We start from the raw sequence: 15,810 nt of genomic DNA, 5'->3' as shown, positions 1-15,810 counted from the left end.
GGATTGTGGGGCTGGTGCGGGATCGGGCAGTGTTTCGTTCTGCTGTGCATGGGGTCGCTATGAGTCGGAAACGACTCGACGGCACTTAACAACAACAACATACTAAAGGCCAAGTCTTGGATCTTAATCAGTAAGTACTTTAAGCTCTTTGTTACTAAGACTACAGCCTTCAGTATGGATTACACTTCAACATAAAGAAAACAAAAATCTCCACAATTAGACGAATAAGCAACATCATAATAAAACAGAAAACATACTAAATTTCAAGAATTTCATTTTTCTTGGATCCACAATCAATGCCCATGGAAGCAGTAATAAAGAAATCAAAACAATGTATTCATTACATTGGACAAATCTGCTACAAAAGACCTTTTTAATGTGTTAGAGAGCAAAGAAGTCACTTTGAGGACTAAGATATATCTGACAGAAGCCATGGTATTTTCAATTACTTCATATGCATGCAAAAGCTGAACAATTAACAAGGAAGACCAAAGAAGAAGTAATGCTTTTGAATTACGACGCTGGTAAAGAATACTGAATATACCATGGACTGCCCAAAGAATGAACGAATCTGTCTTGGAAGAATTACAGCCAGAATGCTCCTTAGAAGCAAGGATCACAAGACTCTGTCTCACTTACTTTGGACATGTCATCAGGAAGGACAAGTCCATAGGGAAGCCATCTGCTTGGTAAAGTAGAGACAGGGTCAGTGAGAAAGAGGAAGATCCGCAAGGAGATGGATTGACTCCATGGCTGCAACAATGGGCTCAAATTTAACAACTGAGGATGGCACATTACTGAAGTCTTTCATTCTGTTGTACGTACATAGGGTTGCACTGAGTTGGAATGAACTCAGTGGCACCTAATGACAACAACATTATCCAATACTGTCATTATTTATTTTGTTGCTTAAGTTTTCCAGCTTTGGCCACTAGGTACTCCTCAGGTTAGCTCTTCTGTTCTTTCAACATCTCATCATCCTTTTTTGGCTTCTTACTTTCCAAATTTTCCGTAAAATATTCCAGGTTCATCTTATTTTCTCTACTCTTACTTTGTAATCAACCACTTCTCTAAGAAGCTCTGATTCCTTTTACTGAGAATGCTATTTATAAATTAAAATCTGAGTGCTAGGTATATTCATTGCTACTGGGGTGTCACTGCTCCTAGACACTCTCAGTGAACAGAGCTAGGAAATTATTTATACTAACCTATGAAGTAATTTGAATGATTAATTAACATGTTTGGCTACCAACTAAAAGGATGGAGGCTCAAGATCACTAAGAGGTCCTTCAGAAGGAACACCAGGCAATCTACTTCAAAAAAAATCACCCATTACTATCACTGTCAACCACTTGGTGGGGATCTATATAGGAGATCCTGAATAGAGTGAGAGAACAATGTGGAACAAAACTCAAAATAATAAAATTAAAAAATTAAAAAAAGGGGATGGGGATTAAGTTTGCTGATCTGATAGAGCCTGATGGAACCACTGAGACTATGACCCCTACCTGCCCTTCATGTTGGAATTGAACCCACTCTTGTGGCTTCCAGCCAAACAAAAGACAGGTATATGAGCTCAACATTTACATCAGGTAGATAAACTCTTTGGAGAGATCAATCATGGGAGAACAGAAGGGCTGTGTATGCACAGGGAGACAGCTAGGGGTGGGGCAAGAGTGCATGGGAAGGAAGGACAGGGAAGAGGTAACTATGGGGAGGAAGCGGGAGGGGAGCTGTTGCATTACGGGAAATTGCAGTCAAAGTCATGAGACAAAGTATATGTGAAATGCTGTATGGAAAATGAATTTGCTCTATAAACTTTCACCCAAATCACAATATATATTTTTTTTTTTAAATCAGCCATTAAAAACCCTACAGAGCATAGCTCTACTTTGACACACATGCAGTAGCCAAGAATCAGAATAAACTCAATGGTAACGGTGTATACTATCCCACACATATACACATACCTAATCATCTATCTGTCTGTCCACCTATGTAATGAGCCCTGGTGGCACAGTGGTGAAGCACTCAACTACTAACCAAAAGGTCAGCAGTTCAAACCCACCAACCACTCCACAGGAGAAAGATGTGGCAGTGTGCTTCCCTAAAGACTACAGCCTTGAAAATCCTATGGGGCAGTTCCACTCTGTCCTATAGTGTCATTGTGAGTCAGAAACCACTCTTCGACATACAACATTTATGTTATGTATGTATCTATCTAATATAATGAGTTCACACTGAGTACCTCTGGCTTTAATCCAACACCATGAAGGTCAATTTAACTTCCATCTTTTTTATTTGTAATCTTTTCCTCAAAAGTAAGAAACTCAGCTCTTACTATCTCTAAAATATTACATTTACTAACTAGATTATAGCATTTATTATAGTTCTTTTACTCTTTAGCCTTAGAGACTTTTATGTCAAAGTTACATAGGTTAGTTCTTTTTGTCCCAACTTTTACAGTTTACTTTTACAGGTTAAATTACACATTTACAATACAATTAACTTCATTTGTACTGCTTGTATTAGTTGGTTTTAACTATTTATTGGGAGGGCAGAAGTAAGAGTATTAACTATACAAGAAGACAGAAGTCTCAATTTCCTTTACATCCCTGCCATCCCTTCCACTCAGATCCTATTCTATCCTTCTTTATACCCCTTTCCCACTCATGCCATAGAGTTTCTGATTTTTAACAGTATGTCTTGCATATATTTTCCTTTGTTATTTCCAGCTTTTACATTTTTTGTTGTAATGAATTCAACAATTTTGTTGAATGAATAAAGGCCTTATTCATTCCAAGATTACAATAAATAAATTTATTTATTTAAAAAAAAGTGGTTTCCTCCTTCCCTCACCCATTATTTTCATTAGAAACTCTTGAACCATGTGAAATTTATTTTTGTTATAAGTGAGCTTAAGCCTTAGACTGCTTTTTTGTCTATCTAGCATCCATTCTACCTCCCACTGGAAAAATGGCTCTTTCTCCATCCTTTATACTATGAACTCTTGTTCTCAGTCACATGCCTATCTCTATGGCCACTCCATCTATAATGATGTGATCAAGAGGCAGACATAGGACACAAGCAGGACTCAAGTCATTCCACTTACATGCAGATGTGAGAGAGAAATTTTCTCTTTTTTCTCTGATTTCATGTGATAGTTGGAGCTGTGTGTCAACTTGGCTGGACCCCAGTTCTGTGTGGTTATTCCCATGATGGGATTGGATGACTGTGTTCTGGGTGGCCAATCTGTTCAAGGGAGTTTCCCTAGGGCTGTGGCCTGCCTCCAGAATATCCAGGGACATCCTGGGAAGAGAGACATTCTTCTGTGGATCAGGATTCTGTTGTGCTGCCTACAACTGTCTGTGAGTGAGCAGTCCACGGTTCGGCCTGGAGATCTTGGATTCGTCATTCGTTGGAGTCAACAGCCGGTGTACTGCCTGCCAGCCTTGAGCTTCTTGGCCCCTGCGGGGTAAAGCCTCCAGCCTGACGCTTGCTCCAGGGACTTTGGACTTGCTGGTTTCTACTCATTTATGAGCCATTTTCCTAAGATAAATTTCTCTCTTTATATAGATAGATAGATAGATAGATAGATATAGATATAGATAGATAGATATAGATTATAGATATAGATATATATAAGCTTTGCTGGGTTTTGTTTCTCTAGAGAACCCAGTCTAACACAATTCATAAGCTCCAAGGTCATTTAGCCTCTACGTGGAAATAATTTCTAAGAATAAAGCCAAGCAAACTTGAGAAATGAAAAAAGAAACTTCTTCTGAAACTATTCCACTGACCATAATCTAGAAGCAGTCACATCTCATCTCTTCATGCAATTGGGAAGGATAGATAAAGAGGGCTGATAATGTTGACAAGAATTCTGAGACTACTCTATAAGGGAGATGTTGTTGTTGTTGTTATTTGCCGTTGAGTCGGCCCCGACTCATAGCGACCCCTCCTTGGGTTTCCGAGGCAGTATCACTACGGAAGTAGGATTGCCCAACCTTCCTTCCGAGGAGTGGCTGGTGGGTTTGAACCGCCAGCCTTCTGGTTAGCAGTCAAGTGCCTTAGCCACTATGCTACCAGAGCTGTAGTAACTCATTAAGAAGTAAGTTTTTATACTACTTTCTATCTACTATAAGCAAAATGTGAAATGCCATCATCATGCTGTAGAAATTAAGACAATTAAGGTACAAGAAGAAAAATATGAAAATACAGAAATGTTAACCAACATTAGGAAAACTAATGAATAGAAAATACTAAGGCCCAGTTCTGCTTTTTTTGGGTTTTTTTTTTTTTAAATGATGAAATTCTTCTTTGGCAATTTGTATGAAGAGACATTTAAGACATATTAACCTCAGATTTAAATTATTTATTTCCTCATCATGTTTCCAGAAAGACAATGTTGATATGTTTTAATGCTCCATTTCCTATTGCACTCCATCATACGTATCTTTTTTTAAGCCATTTTGGATAGCAAATATGCATACAAAAAAATACTATGCTTCTGGTAACTATAATGATGGTTATCCATATCTAACAGTATTTCTTCATGATATTTGCAGTAAAAAAAGGGTCCATATCAATTAGCTGAGTTCTTATGGCATTTACCCACTACTCAAAGTAACTCAAAGGCAAAGATTTAGTGTAATAGTTGGTTTATCACTAGGTCCTCAGTAAAATGTTTTTGGTGACTGTGAACTCAAATGATTTACATATGCCTGAGAACTCTGGTTCCTAAATTAGAGTCAAGACTATGTCAGCCTGGCTATGTATAGGCTACATATTTTTTAAAAATTTTCTGTGATAGAAAACTCTAAGCACACACAAAAATACAAATAGTAAAATGAATCACCATATGCCCGTTATATACTGCAGTACAGTGAATTACTTAATATGGCCTTCTAGCCATGGTCTTTGTGACTCCCACCAGATGACTGCATGGGAATATGCAAATATAAGGTGTTTGTGGCCCACCAAGGGGATTAGATAGCTGGCTAATAATGTAAATAAGGTACATGGCACTCTTGTGGGAATTGTTGTTGTTATGTGCCATCGAGTTGTCTCCAACTCATTGCCACCCCTCCTTGGGTTTGTGAGGCAGTACCATTACAGAAACAGACTGCCCAATCTTCCTTCTGAGGAGTGGCTGGTGGGTTTGAACCACCAACCTTCTGGTTAGCAGTCAAGTGCCTTAGGCACTACGCCACCATGCAAATAAGATGTATGAAACTCTAACTTTGGGGATTGCTCTCAGCTTTACCTATCCTCTGGCTTAAAATGAGTCATCCTAGAGGCAGAAAGGGGATGTCACTATCAACAAGAAAGAAGAGCCAGGAGCAGACCATCTTTTGGACCCAAGATCTCTGCCCTGAACCTCCTTGATCCTAGAGAGAGAATTGTAACACTTTGCTGAAACGGCAGGAAGTAGCAGCAAAGACTGACCCAAGAAACCAGTATGAAACTTCCCAGCCACTGGAACAAGAAAAGCTGAGTGCCTTGAGGTAGGAGGCTTGTTGGCAGAGTGGGGTGCCCCTCTGTGCACCTATCAGCAGAGCTGAAAAAGCTTTGTAACACTTGCCTGAGTAGGGCAGAGGCCAAGGCCAAGGCCAGAGAGAAGTATGCCTACAGCACAGTTGAAAAGAGGCTATCCTGACTGACAAACTATATATATCCTGACTTATTTCTGATTCACTGTAACCTGTAACTTTCCCTAATAAGCCCCAAAACTGTGAGTATTGTCGTGAGTTCTGCATGGCCAGTACAACAAATTGTCCAATCCAGAAGAAAAGCAGAGTGCCACAGGAGAGAAGATTAGTGTCAGAACTGCCAAGAAGGTTGGTACTGTGTCTGACTTTTGCTTCATAAAAATCAGCCTTGGACTGCTGACCTTGATCCTTCTTCCCCCTTGTGAAGTTAGAGGAAGTTAGACACTGCCTCCACACCACTTTTGCACCCACCCTTCAACGGTTATCAATATTTTGACATTCTTATTTTATCTATTCCCAATCGTACAACAGCTGGAGACTAAGAAAAGCAAGCCAACTGATTTTAAAACTATTCAGAAAATGTATTAAACTACAGGATTTCTGAGTTTCATATCCTTCAGTAAGTCTGATTCTGCTAAGTTCAAAATGGTACAGAAATATCTTTTTTAAAACTCTTCATTTAAAGTTTAAAGTGCAGGCAAGTTGTGGAGTTAGTACTACTTGTAATATACTTCCCCCCACCACACCCACACACAAAAAACAAATCTATTGCCATCAAGTCAATTCCAACTCACAGCGACCCCCATTAGGTTTCCAAGGCTGTAAATCTTTACAGAAGTAGATTGCCTCATCTTCCTCCTACAGAGCAGCAGGTGGGTTTGGACCACCAACCTTCAGGTTAGCAGCTAAATGTCTTACCCACTCTGCTACCAGAATGCCTTACTTTATGGTATGTTATTGATAATTTTAAAAAAAATCATTATTGTGCTGCTTATATTATATACCTATCATGTGCATTTTAATATTCTTTACTGGTGTTTTAAGCATAAGCATGACTAGACAGAATATAAATGTGATAGTTAAGACTGTATGTCAACTTGCCTGGGCCTGGTTGAGTGGCTGGGCAGCTGGATGGTAGCTGCCCGCGGTAAGACTGGTAATTAACTACATGGTGGAATCTATTGGAGAAGCCGAGTAGCTGCTTTAGGGATGTAGGCTGCTTCCAGTATATAGGAAGCATCTTTGACAAAGGTCTCTAGCTTATGGCACTCTTAAACCCTGCATGTAGCCAAGTCATTGTTCAATAGGGTGTAATGCCCTGCTGATGTTGGGACTTCTTCTGGACATGAACTAGTGGCCTCCCATGTTGTCTGGTAACACTGGGATTGTGCCTTTTTACTTGTAAACCTTGGGCTTGTTAGCCTCAGCAGCCAGCAGCTGTCTGAGTGAAGAAAACCTTCAGCTTCAGTGGGCCGGGAGCAGGAGGCAGAGCTAAAGCACAAGTTCGAGGAGATTTCACCCAGCCCCTAGAGCCTGGCATTTTTAACTAGAACTTAAAGCCTCCAAACTGTAAGAGGATAAACTCCTGTCTGTTAAAGCCATCCCACTTGTGTTATATTCCTCTCAATGGAACGAGGTAATCAAAATAATAAAAAATATCAAAGAGTTATAAACAATAATTCATCTCCACAGTTTTGCTGACTGCCTCAACAGTTTCCCAAGATTCCCAACTGCAAAGAGATAAACCCAATGTTGGCTACAGAAGGAGCTCTTTATATAGTAGCAAGTTTAAGAAAAAGAAAAAAAGAAAAGAGAAGAAACAGCAACAACGTATGGACACAAGAAGAAAATAAATGTCATTATCTCCAAGGACACAAATCTCTTATTGACTGCATTCTAGTTGTGGGAAAAAAAATAGAATCTTTATAAATAACATTACAATAGGCAGGGTACCTAGATCACCACCTCTAAAGACTCAGTTTTAGCAATCTCAATAGAACACAGGTCATCCCTGAGGCAGAGATATCTAAGTATTTTTCAATTCTGGGACTGGCTTATCATAAAATAAACTATTTTCTATTATAAAATAAACCAAATCTAAAAAACAACTCAAGAAGAACTTACTTGTTCTTTGAACACTAATGAAAACTACTATTAACAGCCTTCTACATAAAAAGAGTCTCTAAATTCTACTTAAAGATGGCTGATATCCAGATTGCTAAAACTGTACATTAAAAAGTTACACCAGTTTTAGAAAGAGGATAACTAAGGAAGTAGAAGTAAGGAATTATACTTTTAACTAAGGGAACCAGAAAGTAAAAGAAAGTTGTTTTAGTCAGCTATAAGGAGAGAATATCAAGGAAAAAAAAATTATTTTAAGAGACCGGAACATATTTTTAAGGTAAACAGTATTCTGTGGAAGGAGAAGGAATGATAGTACAGAAAAGGCAAAGAAGGGGCAATAATCAAATTCTTTAAAGAGAATGTGAAGGTCAGACGAGGAGCCAAGTTTTGAGGGGAAAAAAAATGCTAAGAAATCTGTATTGTAAAAGATTACTTGTAATTTAACTGGATTATAAGTAGATTAATAAAATGTCATGTACCAAAATAAGGAACGTCTTTGAAATATTTTATTACTTAAGTATATACAGGCATATACATGTACACAAATCTCATGAGTCTAATGGAAGTATGAGACAAAGTATTATAAGATGTTCAATTGAAACTTCAGTATTTTCATTGTCAGCATATTGGTGGAATAAAAATGTTATCAATAACATTAATTACAGATTATTATTATAAATCCCAAAACAAACCTACTGCCATCAAGTCAACTCAGACTCATAGCGCCTCCCACTGGTTTCCAAAGCTGTAAATCTTTACAGAGGCAGATTGCCTCATCTTCCTCCAGTGGAATAACTGGTGGGTTTGAACTGCCAATCTTCTGGTTAGCAGCCGAATGCCTTACCCTCTACACCACCAAAGCACCATAATTATTATTATAGTTAAAAGAAAAGATGTGAACAAAAATAAGTATGACAGTACATTCTTATTCAGAAACAAGAAAACAGTAGAACAACATCTTTAATGTACTGGGGCAGGGGAAGGACATAAACCTAGAATTCCTAATTAGTGAAATTATCTTTTAAAATCAAAAGTGAAATAGACATTTTTCTATACTCAAACACTGAAAGAATTCAACAGCAGTAGACTGACACTACAAAAAAATGTTAAAGGAAGTCCTTTCATCCTCTTGTCTGAAGCAAAGAAGAGTGAAGAAAATCGAGGACATTTGGAAACAATCAGCCCTAGGACATGATGTACCTCGAGACCAGAAGAACCAGATGGCACCCAGCTACCAACGCCAACCACTCGGGAAGGGATCAAAACTGGTGATCTGGATAAAGTGGGAGGAAAAATGTGGAACAAAATTCAAAAACACAATAACGACCAGAATTACTGGTCGGATGGAGTCTGGTGAGACTGCAAAGACTATGGCCCTGAGTGAGATACACTTCAGGCCTGGGATAGGACTCACTCCCAAGGACTGGCTCTCAGCCCAGCAAGAGAAAGACTTACATGCAGAACACCCAACCTAGGGAGATACACCCCTTAGAGCAATCAGCCTTGGGGCACCGGAAGGGCAGCATTCACATAGGGGTAAGCTGGACAGATAGGAGTGCATAGCTAAGAAAGGGATAGGGATGGCTGGATCACAGGGAAGGGAGAGAAGAATGGGTTAGGGTTTGGGATGGTAATTGGGCAGTGAAACCAAATGCACATGAACTGTTGAACGTAAAACAAATTCTGCTCTGTAAATCTGTACCCAAAGCAGAAAAAAAAGAAGTCCTTTCAGGCAAAAAGGAAATGATACCAGATGGACAGATGGATCTACAAAGAACAACAACAATACAAAGATCAGGAAGGAAGAAATGGAAGTATAATATGTTAAGATTTGTATAGTATACTGCAAGTGGTGTAATGTCATTTGAAGACAGACTATGAGAAGTTAAAGAGGTACATTACATGCCTTAAAGCAACCACTAAAATAACGAAACAAAGAGCTGGATTACACCAAAATTAAAATCTTCTGTACATCAGAGGACATTTTCAGCAAAGTGAAGAGACAACTTATAGAATGGGAGAAAATATTTGGAAATCATCTATCTGATAAATGTTTAACATCCAGAATATATATACACAAAAAAGTCCTAGAGTCCCTGGGTAGCACAAACGGTCGAGCACTTGATTAACAGCCAGAATGTTAGCTGTCTGAACCCACCTAAAGGTGCCTTAGCAGACAGGCTAGCAATACAATTCCCAAAGGGCACAGTCTGGGAAAACCTATGGAGTAGTTTTACTCTGCATACATGGGGTCATGAGTCAGAATCAACTTAACAGCAAATAGCAACAACAACAATAAATTCAACAAGACAATAAATAACCAAATTTATAAACGGGCAGAGATTGTGAACAGGCATTTCTCAAGAGAAGATACACAAATAGTCAAAAAGCACATAAGAAGATGCTCACCATCATCAATTAAAAAAAACAAACTCACTGCCCTCGAGTCAGATCCAACTCACAGAGACTCCTCCTTGGGTTTCCAAGGCGGTATCACTACAGAAGTAGAGTGCCCAACTTTCCTTCCAAGGAGCAGCTGGCAGGTTTGAACTGCCAGCATTTTGATTAGCAGTCACATTGCCTTAGGCACTACACCACCAGAGCTCCCTCATCATTAGTTAGGCAAATGTAAATTAAAACCACAATGAGACACCACATCAGACCCACTAACAAGATGCAAATCCATACATATCAATACCTATCAGTGCAGAATTATTCTCCACAGGATTTTCAATGGCTAATTTTTCAAAATATTGCCAGGCCTTTTCCCTAAGTGCCTTTGAGTAGATTCAAACCTTCAACCTTTGGTCAGCAGCTAAGCTTATTAACCATTTGCAATACCCTGGGGACTCCGCATAACCACTAAGAGGAATATTATCAAAACAACTGAAAATAACAAGAGTTGGTGAGAACATGGAAAAATTGGAACCCTCATGAACTGCAGGTGGGGTAGGAAAGTAAAATGCTAAGCTACTGTAGAAAAAAAATTGGTAGTTCCTCAAAAAGTTAAACACACACAAAAAAAGAATTAAACACAGATTTACCATATGACCCTCCAATTCTAGGCATATTCCTAGGCATATATAACTGAAAGTATTTAAAGCAGGGACTCAAACAGACACTAACACTCCAAAGTTCATAGTGACATTATTCACAATAACCATAAGGAGGACTCAACCCATGTGTTCATTAACAGATGGATAAACAAAATGTGGCATATATTACAGTGGAATATTACACACCCATAAAAAGGAATGAAGTTCTAATACATGCTATAAAATGGATTAACCTTGAAAACATTATCCTAAGTGAAATAAAATAGACATAAAAATATAAATATTGTATGATACCACTTACATGAAACATCTAGACGAGCCAAATTCATAGAGACAGAACACAGATTAGTGGTAATCAGGGGCTAAGAAGGAGGGAGGGAGGGAGGAAATGGGAAATACTGCTTAATAGGTACAGAGTTTCTGTTTTAGGGTGATGAAAAAGTTTTGGCAGTACATAGTGGTGGTGGATGAACAGTATGATGAAAGTAACTAACACCACTGAACTGCATACTTTAAAATGGCAAATTTTATAATGTAACTATATATAGAAATATATACACATAAACCCCCCAAAATAATAATAATAATGATAATAATAATTTGTTAGTTTACTTAAAAAAAAACACTGGGAACATTATCAGGACAGTTTCAAAAGAACAGATTTTAGGAATGAAGACGAATTGAGAAAATGGAGGTGTAGAATATATGTATTTCAAGCAACAAAGGGAAAGAGAAAGACTACTGTCAGCTTTAAAAGACAGCAGGTATAAGGTAAAGAATGTATAAGGTAAGGATTTTATTTTATAAAATGGGGATATATACTTCAGTATACTTTTAGAGTTAAAAGCATTTTGCCACAAAGTTATACTATTAAAAAATACAGTATCAGTATTATATATAATGCTACCCATCTAACGTATACCCTCAGAAATACATATTCAGACTGTTAATTAGCCCTTCTAGTATAGTATTACTTCAGGCAACTGAAAATGGTAGGCATACAGGTGTTTGAGTCATGATTCATTTTTTTTACACATAATTAATTCATAAAGTTCCTTTTAGGGTTAAATTGACAACATAGTATTTTAGCACTTCACAAAATTTATCCAATTATATTTATTTTAATTATCTGTTCATATTATTTTATTTTAATAAAATAACTTCTTTGAGATTCCCCAAAAGACATTCTCACTTGGATTTTTGGTATTAAAAGTAATTTAGTATCAATTTTTTTGGTATTAAAAATAGTTTAGCATTAGAATAATTCCAATGCTTAAAGAAAAAAATATATACATAACCACAACCAGCACCACAAAAACTTACCAGAAGGAAAACCAAGAAGTACAATTACAAATTATTATCTTGCAGTATACCTTGAAAGAGAGGTTAATTACTACCTCCTTGATAATCAAAGTCATTAGAAAGAATAAAACTGGATAGACTACCAAAGGCTAATAATTACCATTTGTATTTGTTCTAGCAAGGGCATTTCAAACTTACATGGCAGTATGTCCTTATATCTGTTCTTTTTAACATTTTCTTCTTTTTCTCCAGTGACTGTGGGATAAATCTTTTCTGTTCTATATTTGGTAGACAATCTTCTTAATCGCTTTAAAAAAACATAAAAACCTCAAGTTTAGAAAAACAATGATATTTTCAAAAATACAAGTATCTCTATTGAATCTTCTTGACCCCAATTACTTGCAACTCATTTTCCTGTCTTTAAGCTCACACTATTTCTCCACTGTCTAAAAATTAAAGCTAAGAATAATTTTGTTTTTTAGTATAAATTCAAACATAGGTTAATATTTATTCCAAATGAGAAGAGCAACAGAGAAAACAGCAACAGAGAATAATTTTATTTTTAAAAATCAATAAGCTAAGTCAGAACATTTAACTCATTCCTTAACTTATTCAAATAAATACTGTGTTTTAACTAAGGGTCCTAACAACCAAGTTTCAAAATCATGCCAAAAGTAAGAATTATGTACACATTTACTTTAATCTTCTCAATAAACCTTAAATACCCATGATGTGCCAGGCTCTGTGCAAGCCATAAGCTAATAATTACTTACAAGACACTGTAAAGCAAAGTTCTTTCATATTAAATTAGAAATGCCTAACAAAGACCAATTCTGTTTGTTCACTGCCTTACAGAAGTGGTTTGTGAGTCAGTGACAAACTCTTACCACATATGGCAGTATGGATGTTCTCTGGGTTGGAATATTTCTGCGTGTCAGTAATACACTTCCTGCTTTCAGAAACACTGAAAGTCAGCATTGTGAATTGTTTAAATTCTATTTCACTACATTGCTGAAGTTTAATTTCAAAGTAATCTACTTTCCTTTAGCCTTAAAAGACCTAGTGAAAGCATTCTGGTTTTACTATTTAACAAAATATTAAACACAAAATAAAAAAGGAGTCTGATAACATTTAAATTTTGCACCATTTTATTTTTGCTACTTATGATGCTGTATTTTAAATAAGAATGTTTAAGTCTATTACTTTGAAAAATCACAGAACTTTAAACAACATTCTTGTTTTGTTTTTGTTATGGACATATTTTAACATACAGCACAAATAGGTAATTACATATAGCTGGTTAAGTCTTTTTTCTTGAAAAGCTACCAAATTTTATCAGCATAATCTTAGAGATGTAAACCAGGAATATATACATATACATACACATACATATATATATATATTTAAAGAATAAAAGACAAGCTTTCAATACATTAATTAGCAAAATATCAAAGTAAAATTCTCCATATTTACATGCTATTTCCTGTGGTAATACAATTCTCAAAACACAGAAGAGTGCTGGGGAAGAAATTTGGATTCAAAAGTAAATTGGCTTTTTGTGTGGGTAAGGGAAAACAAGAACTTCCATACAATGTTGGTGGGAAAAGAACATTACCACAATGCCTAAGGAGGCCAATTTGGTAATTACAAATGCACATAACCCCTTAACCAAGGAATTCTACAAATTTGTCTTCCAAATAAAAATGGCATGGGTGTGAAATGACGTATATGTAAGTTATTTACTGCAACAGTTTATAAGAGGAAATAATAAAAAAAAATCTATCAAGAGAAGAGTTAGAAATACTTAATGACAAATTGTTACCACATATGCCAGATTGTTTAGTTCACACAATTAAATATTATAATGCTAAAAACAAATGAGGAAGCTCTTTATTTCACAGTATGCCAATATTTTAAAAATACATGACAAGTGTCTAAGTTTGCCTGGGAGTATTCAATATTATAAAGCAGTTTATCAAACTTTAGCATGTTATTCAAAACTGCCTGAGGGCTTATTAAAACAGGGGCTGTCAGGTCCCAGTATCAGAGCTTCAGGTTCAGTTGGGTGAGATTAAGGTCTGAGAATGTGCATTTCAGTATGTTTCTAGGTAATGCTGCTGCTACTGTTGGGGAACACATTTTGACAACCAAAATATAGAGTAAGAAGTACTCTGGTTAACTATCAGGGAGGAATGCAGAACAATTCTTAGGTTCCTCTATATTTCCTGTACAGGTTTGCAGCATTAAAAGTTTGATCAAATGGAGAGGCTCCGGCAAGATGGTGGACTAGGCAGAAAGACTGCACAGACCCTCTCCAACAAAGAAAAGTGAAACCAATTAACACAGACACAGAAGATAATCTTGGACCCCTGAGCCTTGAGGGGAAGGATAAAGAAGGGGACTAAATGCCAACTAGCAGAAGAATTTGCGTGAAAATACCAAAAAAGGAGACAGACGGAGCTGCGGTCTGGCAGCAATCCTGCTGGCACGGACAGCTTGGAGATTCCCGAGTGGTGGGAGGACCGAAGAATTAACCTAAAAATCATGCCGCTAGCCAGGGATTGGACGGAGGACTGTGCACAGTGGCTGGGGAACAAACAGAGGTGGTGAAGAGAAAGGTGGGCTGAACTGTGGACTTTTGCTGGTCGGAGGGTGCCGCCATTTTGAAGGTTTAAAAAGCAGCTTGACTATTTTGGATATTTAAAGATACAGCACTCTCGCAGATTCCTGGGGCTTAAGGAAGTTCTGCTTTCCAGCAACCCCAAGGATACTCGGGACATGCAAGACTGAAAAGGTATGACATTTCTCTTTCTTACTCTTATACCCCACACCCGCGTGGTGAACAGAAGTGTAGCAACCACCTAATCCCACCTACATTCTGGGCCCACAGGAATTTGATCACAGTCTATGTGCTAAGATGGAGCCTGGGTGCCCTGCCCTGTCTTCCGCTGATTTTTTTTTCCCCCTTTTTTTATTTTTATTTTTTTCTTTCTAGCTTTCTTTTTTTCTGGTGATTAGCTTGCTTATACTTGTCTGTTTTAAAACAACTAATATTATTAATACTTTTTTCCTTTTTATTATTATTCTTAATCTTCCCCTACCAGGTCATAGTTTTCAGCATTTTTTTCTTTTCCCTGTGCCTGGTTGAAATTTTTTTTTTTTTAATTAAAGTTTTTTTCTTTCTTTTCCCCCTTTTTTCTCATGATTAACCCTGTTCCTTGTGTTTCTTTTTGCATTTTTCCCATTTTTTTCTTCATTTATTATTCTCCTTCCCTACTTGTTTTTTTTGTTAGTGCCCTATCCCCAGATATTGCAGGTTTGCTTGTTTTTTCTTCTTTTTTTCCCCTTTTTTCTTTTTTTGGTTACTGTTCCTGTGTGATTACACAGTCTGTTTTTTGTCCATGGAGTGTTAGTTTTTTGATGGTTATCCAATTATAATTTGTGTCTAACTGAGTGGGAGACAACAACAGTCCTCATAAGACACAACTACACCCACACCTCCTGCAACTTCACTTACTGAGCAAGAGCCACCTACCTCCTTCTCCACCAACGGGCCAATGATAAAAAACCACCAAGAGCCTGAATCACCCTTGGCTGCTCTTCACAAACCGTTAACAGAGATATAAATACAACAACACCATGATGCCTCGGAAACAACAGATCATCACAGTCCACACAAAGAAGCAGGATAAAGTGGGAGAAACAAGGGAGCAGGATACAGACCCAGAACACATCCCTGAAGAAGAAGCAGCATTGGCACTCTCTGATAAGGAATTCAAAAGAATTATCTTTAGGTATCTTCAAAGGATTGAGAGACAGACCAAAGAAAACAGAAA

The 15,810-nt window shown here is 37.3% G+C and overlaps 1 protein-coding gene across 1 annotated transcript in view; it reads right to left on the bottom strand.

The window, feature by feature from the left end:
• Positions 1-15,810, bottom strand: part of PTPN12 (protein tyrosine phosphatase non-receptor type 12) — a 163,302-nt gene that overhangs the window by 60,654 nt on the left and 86,838 nt on the right. Inside the window, exon 2 of the mRNA XM_007944702.2 lies at positions 12,173-12,281. Coding sequence (XP_007942893.1) covers positions 12,173-12,281 — 109 coding nt within the window. The remainder of the gene's footprint in view (positions 1-12,172; positions 12,282-15,810) is intronic.

This window comes from Orycteropus afer, unplaced genomic scaffold (genome assembly GCF_000298275.1).
Source record: "Orycteropus afer afer isolate SDZICR_OR568_19922 unplaced genomic scaffold, OryAfe1.0 scaffold00007, whole genome shotgun sequence".
In the NCBI taxonomy this organism is placed as follows: domain Eukaryota; kingdom Metazoa; phylum Chordata; class Mammalia; order Tubulidentata; family Orycteropodidae; genus Orycteropus; species Orycteropus afer.
Note: the sequence above shows the minus strand (reverse complement) of the source record. Positions and strands in the feature narration are given on the sequence as shown.